We start from the raw sequence: 9,871 nt of genomic DNA, 5'->3' as shown, positions 1-9,871 counted from the left end.
CCCTAGAAGAGCAATGAGTGTTTGCTATAGCGCCTATTGAAGATACCACCCAACACAAAGGTCTTCAGTGGAGAAGGCCAGGGATGCGGTCTCCCCTCTCACTGTTGTACTATTTTGTTTGTGCCTCTTCATTGATGCCTTTGGGATTACGGCCAAAGTTTCGTCTTTGTGGCTTAATTATGTACTGTGAAGTCTACGCAAGAATAAATAAGCCTGCCTGTAAACAGATAAAAACTTGGCTTAATGATGAAGCACTCTTAGTCTGTGACTCTGTCTTCTTATTAAATCTGCTTTGTTCCTATGGGACCCATTAGTGATAACAGTAGTGTTTGTTTCCAGCACCAGGCAAGCTTACATCAGCTGCCGAGTTCATACTATGGCATGTGACTGCACTTGTTAGTGAAATTTGAAAGGACGAAGTGTTTCATCCCAGTACCATCATCTGGTGGGCTGACTTCAGTCCCCTGCTGCTGGGGGCATTGACCAGGCTTTATCTGCCCAACAGAGATCACGGTCTCATTTGTTTGGTTTTGATTTTAAAGTTAAGTTTTTAGGGCAAATAGGATATAAATCCCTGTTACAGTTTAATTGTTGTTCGTAAAATTGGAATGGGTCTTAAGTCTGTCCCCATTCTCTATAATGGATATATTGTGATTTAGCTAATGGTCAAAACAGGACTAGCTAAATATGGAAGTCAGCAGGCCTGGTGAAATATATGCTGGAATATATATTGCTGTTATAACCTCATATTTGTAAAGGCACAGGAGCATGGGGTTTTGAAATATCATAATGAGAGGTGAAAATAACGCTGGTGTCTCTGGGTTGGTGTTCTTGTGAAGCAATTCATTTGACATAGTACATTTTCAAGTCTGGTGTGACATGGATGCTGTCGCAAAACCCAACACCTGCTGAAGAGATTGCATCACTACAAAGTTAAAAATGTATTTATTCAGGAATACCCTACAGTTCTGCTTTGGCTGTAAAACTCTCATGAGCTCCTAAAGCTATGTTAATATTTTTAAAGATGTGTGTATGATTTAGTAGATGCTTATTACATTCTGTCATGATTCTTTTTTGAATTGCTGCATGTTCTGGTAGTGTGTACTTTTTCTTTTTTTCCATTAATCCACAGGAAACTTGGTTGCGCCAAGCCCAAATATCTAGGCCTTGATTGCCCTTCTACTTTCACATTCATCCAACTGTATTTAGTAGTTTGGAGCGGAACATTTTAAATGCTAATTTAAAAAATGCTTCCTGTAGGATCATCATTTTGAATTTATCAGGAAACAAGAACTCTGAAATCATGGCAGGGAAACCCAAGCTGCACTACCCCAAGGGAAGGGGGAGGATGGAGTCAATCCGATGGCTGTTAGCAGCAGCTGGGGTTGAGGTTTGTACCTTTTTTTATAAAGTGATCAGATTAATCTGTGATTAAAATAGGTATTCTTTGGAAAGGTTTCCCAATTACATCTGTGTTAGAGATATGCACATCACATATTGTGATGCAGAATGCTTAGATTCAGTGATACACTGTCTCATACTGTATTTAATGTATTCCTTGAGCAATAGCTGCACAGTAAAAGGATTTTAACATACAAAGATAATTGTTAAGCATCGTTTTTGAAATATACTTTAAGCTGAGATCTTAAATTGTTGCTACAGACCAAAACTGTGTATCTCTGGCTTTTTCTAAATGTTCATTACTTCCCTGTGTCTCATGATTGTCCCCCACTGAAAAACCATGCATACTACATGAAAAACTTTAGAATATTATCTCCAAATTTAGAATATTATCTCCAAATATCTCCAATATTATCTTCTTTGGGTCAGGACCCGAGTAGCATAAATTAGCAGAGCTGCGCTGAAGGCAGTAGGGGAGCTATCTAGATTCACATCAGGTGAAAACCATCTTAAGGCATCTTAATTTCTACATTCAGTTTTTTGTTTGAATACGGTGCTTTGAAACTATTTTCTCAGAAACTATTTACACTCCATTGGAAATAACAGCCTTTTGTAATGGTGCCTACTCAAATGTCCTTCTCATTTTAAAAAAAAAAAATGCCAGCAGGGGGAAAGGAGGAGATAAATGCTGTGTAACAGAGGCATAACTTATTAAAAATTTCTCAATATTTCACGTGGCATCAGCTGCTTTTAAGTAATGATTTGGTGTCTGTTAATTGTTTGTGCAGGCAAGTAGACTTGTCTTTATAATGAGGAAGCTTTTTTTGACCTGTAAAGCATTGTACATTACTGTGGGGTTGCGGACACTATAGTCCTGGGTTATTTGCTGGAGCGGAGATAAAGAGTAGGAGTAGGAGGTCAACACAGTCATGAGAAGTATAGGGAATAGTGTGGAGAAGTGGAGCCTAAGTTCCAGACTTCCTTCCACTTCTCCATTGCCTTTGGAGTGACACAGTGTTGTTTTCTATCATTGCTTTTCAGTTTGAGGAAGAATTCATAGAAACAAAGGAAGACCTAGAAAAATTACTCAATGGTGAGTCTGTAAACTGTACTCTAAACATAAATTCACACCAATATAACAAAAGGACAACAGGTGATATTTTTGTAACACCTCCAATACGATGTGACCTGTAAAGAGAAGATTTGAGAGACCTGCTTGCTTGCGGATGCTTTCATCCCTCAGAATTGGAAATGTCTTGGTGTGTTACCAGGTCTCTTTCTCCGATTCAGTGTAGTACTGCAGCAGTCTGAGTAGTTTGCATCTTTTTCTTCCCAAGATGGATCCCTGCTATTTCAGCAAGTGCCCATGGTGGAGATCGATGGGATGAAGCTGGTGCAGACTAGAGCCATCCTTGGCTACGTAGCAGCAAAGTACAACCTCTATGGAAAAGACCTGAAGGAGAGAGCCTGGTACGTAACAGTGCGTACTATCCTTACTAATACTCTTCTATGATTTCTAATATTTATAAGAAGAATATTGCTGTGAAATATCTGCATGTAAAGGTGCATATACATCTGCCAATGCTTTGTCTCCTCAGACCCAGGGATAGGGTGAATGGACTTTGTGACTGATAAATGATTGTTAATTGTCAACATAGTGAGAATGTTATGGCCATCTTCAGGCTCATTTGATTTCATAGAGACCAGAAGTGCATTAAGTTCCTGGGCAACTGCAGGACCTGAATACAATAATAAAGGCTAAGTATGCCTTTTTTTTCCTCTTTAAATGGGAAAACGGTAGGAAAAACTACATCTGCCTGCAAAAAATGAAGTGTGTTTAAGTGTTCTAATTTCCTTTTTTCAAAATGTAAAGAATCTTTCACAGCTGATTTAAAAAAAGACATCTTCAGTGACTTAATGCTACTGAAAGTTAAACCAATATTTTCCTAATATTAGTTTACTATGTAAGCTGTGGATACTTTCCATTGTCATAATTAAAGGGCTAATGCAAAAGCAAAAATCCTTATTTACTTTTTCTTTAAAAAAAAAAAAAGTCACACAAAAGTTCAATTAAGTCCTTGACCTAACTGACTACCACTTACTGTAAAGGGTTTATTCTGTGATAATGGACGGGCAACTCCAGAAAGTGTGGGGATTATTATGGACTGGCATGTCTGAACTGGCAATTGGTAGCCAGGATCCTTTCATGATTAGACTTCAAAACTATTTTTTTTCTCTAGCATGGTTGGTATATGTGGTCTTTTCTCCCACAGCATAGATGAATAGGTTATCAATGGAAAACAGTGTGAACTCCACGTTAAATACATTAGTTGCAGACTCTTACTTGTACCTTGCTTGTTGCAGACACTGTGAGCCTGTTAATAAAGATCTGTGCTTTGAAAAAAAACTGACCTGGAATCAAAGTGGAAGAACAAGAAAACAAACTAGTGTCTTATGTTACATTCACTAATAAGCATTTTACTCAGTGATCACTTCAGCATTGTATTTCAGGAAAATAACCAACACGGAATGTTCAAATGATAAATGTGAAATAAAAATATTTGTTTCAGGATTGATATATACGTGGAGGGAACAACAGAGCTGATGGGAATGATGATGTTTCTTGCTTTTCAAGCAGCTGACACAAAAGAAAAGAATATTGCCTTAATGATTGAACGAGCTACAACCAGGTACTTTCCTGCTTATGAAAAGGTAAGTGATAAATCACCAATAGTCCACAAAGACAGTAAAGTGAGGTACAGGTTCCGCTCCACCCCACTCCCCTGTCCCCACACACCTACTTTCTAGGAGGCAAGTGACAGTACAACTCTGGAATTGTATGATGGAGCCAGTATTCAGTAATGTGAAAAGAGGGCCACAAAATAATATTGGGCTGGTTTCAGTACTGAGTATCTTTGCTGTTTTCTTTAAGACTCTTCAAAGAGCAGATCCTACTTTTTAAACCTAGCTTAGTTGCTGATAGCTCCTAGCATTTTGCATAAATGCGCCATTTAAATACCTGTGCCAGCCTTCAGAACTTATTGCCTAAAAGTGTAATATAATCTTGCTGTTCAAAGTTAAATATAATTGTGCTTTATAATTAAGGACCTAATTCTGTGATCTTTCTCAAACCCATTGCTTAAATATATTATACTTACAGACTATTACTGTCTTTTTCTGAATCGCTATTTGGGCATCCTTAGGTGTGCACAAAGAGGCTCTGCAAACAGGATGTATCTAGCTTAAAATCATAACGCAATTATTTACTGGCTAGCATGCACTAAAGAGTTAGCCTCTAATGAGCTAACTAATGAGGTAAGGCATTGTTATGCTTGCCACCCCCATAGAGCACAAGAAGAGTCTTTCTTGGCTAGGCAAGGGTTGGTCAGGAGGGGACGGGTTGTTCTTTGCTTCTCCCTGGAACATAGCCTGGATGTTACTGAGTTACCATTTTCTACCACCTTGCTGTTTGTTCTGTTATTTTGTTTTGTTTTTTCCTTTAGGATATTATAATTTTTTTTTGGTGTTAACATTTTCCTGTTTGAATTGAGCCAGCTGTGATCCCCATCTCACTAGCCTACTTCTGTTTGTAATTTTACCTTTTGTACCTTGTATGGTTGTTCTATACACACTTTCTTACAGCACTTTTTCAGAGCGTAGCAGTCTCCTTGGAAGTCTGTGCCAAGTTGTTTCAGAGCTGTGCCGGGTTTCTAGCTTGAATCCTTGGTTCACAGGCAGCTGAAGTCCGTTCAAAAAATACAGAACTTGATGCAATTTCATGTGCCTCTTTATCAGAGCCTTAAATTGCACAAGCAAAACCCACGGAGGCTGCCCTGTGAAAAAAAATGGCACATTAACGACATAAGGCAGCACTCCTGTAATGAGAGTTCGTATAGATCTACTGCCATACCAATGGAAGGCTGTGCTGAGAGAGATTGAATGCACACATTAATCTTTCAAAGATTTGAAGTCTGATAACATAAGTATTTTAAGTTACTAAAAAATAAAAAAGCAAATTTAGACACCAGTATTCTTCGAATCTGTGCCTAGGTGGCATAAACTACTGTTACGATATGTTTTAGTGTGGATGCTCACTGGAGGAAAGTCTTTACAATAATCCCTGGTCACTTATGGTAAAGACACGGCTAAACTTCTCCATGATTTTTAGCCTAGTTAATTTTGTTAGAATGATTAATAATTTTCCTTCTGTACCAGCTGTTTAAGTTGTCCATTGATTCAGCTTAGCAGGGTTTGCAGTCCATGTGTTATGCAATCCTGACAGAAAATATCCCTAGCTATGAGTGTTCAACTTTAAACACTCGGCAGCCAGGTAGAGCTGCAATAGGTATACAGAGCACTGCAGGCAATCTGGTTCCAATGCTCTGTCTGGGAGTTTCCATATGGTTTTCATAGACAAGCTGTGGTGGACCTTGTTAGAGCAGTATAGGAAATAGCTACATGAAGGTATATCAGCCTTGCCTCTGTCAGAGGTTACTGCCTCTTTTATACTAAAATTGGCAGATGGGACTGCCATCCCATCTGCCAAGGGGATGCAGGAATCGGTTTCCAAAGTCACAGACTGATGTCCTAGTTTTAGTGCACATTTGTTAGTTGTTTAAGTGTAGCATTAGAGTACATTAGGCACAGACGTGTTTCCTTCTCCCTCTTCTGCTACAAGGGTGATAGTCTTCAGGAAAAAGGTAGGCTGGAGAGCTGGTAACTGCTCTGAAGCTGTGCTGCAATATATGACACCACAACTTGTTTATTACAGCTATTAGTGGCATTGGCGGGCTGTGATTCTTGCATCAGCAGTTTGCCATGAAAGATCCTTCCATACAGGATGAAGGGTGGAAAGGCTGTGTTCCTTCATTCCTGTTTCAAACTATAATCAGCAATTTCAAATTTTGCTGAAACATCTGGGAATTCACTTGACTTACACTACAGGCAAACTGTCCTGACTACCTCTTACAGTTACTTTGGTCCTGTTTCTTTTTTATGATTTGAGTCTTTCCTAGCTACAGCTACCTGGTGTGGTAGGTTAGAGCAAGTAATAGTTCCATGCACACTGAAACATGAGTTCTGGTTTAATTTTTTGTTGTGAGAATACCTATCACTTTCTAACTGTAGAGATTCTTGCATGACTTTGCTCTGCTGTGTATTTTTGTAGAAATCTGTCTGTAATGAAATGTCTAGATAAAATTGTTACATCCTATATGACTTTTTTCTTTTGTTCGCATTTTGTAGGCCTTAAAAGACCATGGGCATGATTATCTTGTTGGCAACAAATTAAGCTGGGCAGACATCCATCTGCTGGAAGCCATTTTAATGGTAGAAGAATATAAGCCTGATATACTCTCTACATTCCCTCTGCTACAGGTTAGTAATCGTCTGATCTCAATATGGAATGTAACATACAAATGTCACTGCCCGGTTTTAAAAGCTAATTGATGTTTAAATCTTTTGAACCGTTGTACTATGTTACTGACAGCTCTCTAGTCTACTTCTGTTGACTACAACAACCTGAACACAGGCGCACTGCCTTGTCCCCAGAGCTGCTGGGGGCTCACCTTTCTCCAGCTCTACTTTTCCCAGCTGTTCTCAGCTGGCAGGAATTCACTTACTAACACTACCAGTTTGGTCCTGTAACTGCTGCTTCCATGTCTTCAAACACAGCAACGAGCATCAGGAGGGGAAGTCTGCAGCCTGTTGTGTCTGCAGTTCCTGTCCTTCTCTTTTTGATAGCAAAATTATATTTTAAAGAAATCATATACAAGAGCTGTAAGTTTCTTATGTCTTGTCTTCCATGGTGCTTTGCACTGAGGTATTCCTGTCCTTGCCTCTTTTTTGCCCAAATATATCTGCAGGATTTGGATTCAGGCTGTGGTTTTTGCTTTTTTTTTCCTTTCTTTTTTCTTCCACCTTTACCAGATGAATCTTAACTCTTTAATATTAGTTTCTCCCATCCCCATCTGGGAAACTAAGGTAAACTTTGTAGCACCAGCATTGCAGATCAGAATATTCACAGCTGGATTTTCTAAAAAGACTAGTATGTTGTAGGTGTGGGTTTGCTGTTTTTTTTTTTTTTAAATGGAAAATGCTGACTGTTGAGCTACTACCTTTCTCTGTTTAATAAGTATGTCTGAGAAGTAAAAATCCAAGTCACCTGATTTTTAAGCTATAAAGGACGGAATTATAATTTCCTGACACTCATTGGCTTTACTGCTGCTTTTTACAGGCTTTTAAAGGAAGAACAAGCAACATTCCAACAATAAAAAAATTCTTGCAGCCTGGCAGCCAGAGAAAGCCACCATCAGATGAGAAGTTTGTTGCCATTGTGACAAAAATATTCAATACCTAATCATGTGGCTGCTGAAGATAAGACAACAGTAGTGTATTACCAGAGCTGTGCCTTCTAAGTGTAAACTGCATAGATGTATTCTGTAGCTTGCATCATAGAGCCAGTCACATGATAATTGCTGAAACAGAACACACTTTTAAATTAGAGTAAAAGGTTAATTTGGACCTCTTGAGTCCAGAAAGTATTTCATGGAGCAATTATATGAAATAAAATAAGCTGATACTTTGCGGTTTTTTTGTTAATTACAGTACACGCCTGGTAGGGTAGAATGTTTCAGCTATGGCTTCCAGAGTACCGTAGAAAGAAAGCCCTCTTCCCCTTCCTCTCCCCATTTTAATAAATTGGGAAAAGCCACTCCATAAAAACGGGGAAGACATTTAAATTCAGGCCTAGTCTTTTGGTTTTGCTCTCTAGGTGGTCTCCTAGATCAAAGTTCAGTCCCCCTGCTGTATTCCACTGCTGTCTGTACTTTCAGAGCTGCACTTCAAAAAATAAACAAATAAAAATCTAAAAAAAAAAAAAATTAAAACTCATGATCCTCATAAGTTTATGGGCAAAAGTGAGAAACTTGTTTAATCCCCACATGAATCTCTTAAAAGAGATTTTATTCACTGAAAGATCAAAGTACATGTGTTTAATTAGCTTGATTGAAACCACCTACTCCCTTGCTCTTCTTTTTGCTGCTTGGCTGGATGGTCACAGTGAGGAAAATGCCACTTGACTGGGTTTTTTTTTTTTGTAAGGTTTTTACCTTCTTCAGTCACTTCCCAAGTTGTAAAGAGAACTGCACTTGCTGCTTACCCTTTCAGTAAAAAGGTTAGTTTTATCTCAACAGTGCTTAAAGCATTCACTACTATTTCAGATTCTTTACCCTTATTTCATGGGAACCATCACTGTCCGCTTTAAGAACAGTGCCATAAACTATTCTTCCTTGCAGTTAGTTGTTTTTCTCAGCAGGACTTGAGGAAACAGTCAGCCAGTGTATGTACAGAATTGCTGCCCAGCAAAGTTAACTCCTTTTCTGACTTGTGCGTAAGAAGAACGACATAATGTATCTATCTCAGAGGTACAAACCAGAAACGCCCCAATCACCTGAGCACTGCCCAGACGAGCTCCTGAGAGTTTTACATTAAAATTATCTAGGTAGCTGGAAGCGGTAGTTTGCAATGCCCACCATAGTACTCAAGTTTCATTGAGCTACACCTCTGTTCCAAACAAGTGCTATGCTCACTGGACTGTCACAGAGACTGGCACAGGACATCACCTTTGCATTTTGTGAGTCCTCAGTCCCACAGGGTATATTAGACTTGCTGAGAACGCTACCTGTTTGGGCTGCTCAGGAATTTAAGCAAAAGGTTCTGGGTTATAGTTGGGCTTGGAGGCTAGCCACAGCCTCCTGCCCCCATGGGCTAATTCAGCGAATGCATGGAAGGCTCAACTCTGGACATGCTCAAAAATACAAAATCTTACTGCATTTAGGATCTGGGCTGGCAGCAACTGCAGGATGGCTTCTGCATTTCAGCACTAGGTTGCCTAAACTTTTCACTGGAGCTTAATCTAAGGCAGGATTCACCTTGTCTACAGTACAAATATCCAAACTGGCGTTGGTCACCCAAGCCTGTTATGGTACACGGCAGTTCAATTCCTCTAACCTGTCTTGAAGTTCTACTTCAGGATAAAATGAACCGCATCTTATGTGTCCAGCTGTCCGTTATTTTAGATACTGAGATCCCAATCTGAAATCCATAACATATCAGCTCAATCAGCTCTAAACCTGGCGACACCTGGAGATGACTGATATCAACATTTGTTAGCACAAGATTCCAGAGCTGGTGGCTGTGGTTTGGGGGAATTGCCTTTTTTTTTGATCAGTTGTGCTTTAGACATCTGAGTTGCTCGCAAAACCTTGTCACCACCTAAGCCCCTGCCAAGAATAATAAGCTTGGTATTCTGCTGATGGATTTGCAGAGCAAATAACCTTTATAAGCAAGCTCTGTATGAAAAAAATGAAAAGAAGCAAAATTTCTCTTTGTCTTCAATAGTGCACTCGCCCATATTCAGTTTCCTAATGATTTGGCTGCACGTTCCTGTGCGCCAGGAGATAGCCTTAGC

General features: G+C 39.3%; 1 protein-coding gene across 1 annotated transcript; it reads left to right on the top strand.

Moving 5' to 3' along the window:
* Positions 1-1,289: 1,289 nt before the first annotated feature.
* Positions 1,290-7,983, top strand: LOC104070921 (glutathione S-transferase). Its single transcript, XM_009585672.1, has 6 exons — positions 1,290-1,390; positions 2,443-2,494; positions 2,739-2,871; positions 3,972-4,113; positions 6,646-6,777; positions 7,637-7,983. Exons 1-6 carry the CDS (start codon positions 1,304-1,306, stop codon positions 7,757-7,759), a joined length of 669 nt encoding a protein of 222 aa, XP_009583967.1. The 5' UTR covers positions 1,290-1,303; the 3' UTR covers positions 7,760-7,983.
* The last annotated feature ends 1,888 nt before the right edge of the window (positions 7,984-9,871 follow it).

This window comes from Fulmarus glacialis, unplaced genomic scaffold (assembly GCF_000690835.1).
Source record: "Fulmarus glacialis isolate BGI_N327 unplaced genomic scaffold, ASM69083v1 scaffold35849, whole genome shotgun sequence".
NCBI lineage: Eukaryota > Metazoa > Chordata > Aves > Procellariiformes > Procellariidae > Fulmarus > Fulmarus glacialis.
The sequence above is the reverse complement of the archived record's forward strand: the minus strand, read 5'-3'. Positions and strand labels throughout refer to the sequence as shown.

Bases quoted from the DNA above. Each gene is read 5' to 3' on its own strand.
- LOC104070921 (XM_009585672.1), top strand. From the start codon at position 1,304: ATGGCAGGGAAACCCAAGCTGCACTACCCCAAGGGAAGGGGGAGGATG. The intron at 1,391-2,442 runs GTTTGTACCTTT...ATTGCTTTTCAG, and splicing joins TAGCAGCAGCTGGGGTTGAG to TTTGAGGAAGAATTCATAGA. The intron at 4,114-6,645 runs GTAAGTGATAAA...CGCATTTTGTAG, and splicing joins ACTTTCCTGCTTATGAAAAG to GCCTTAAAAGACCATGGGCA.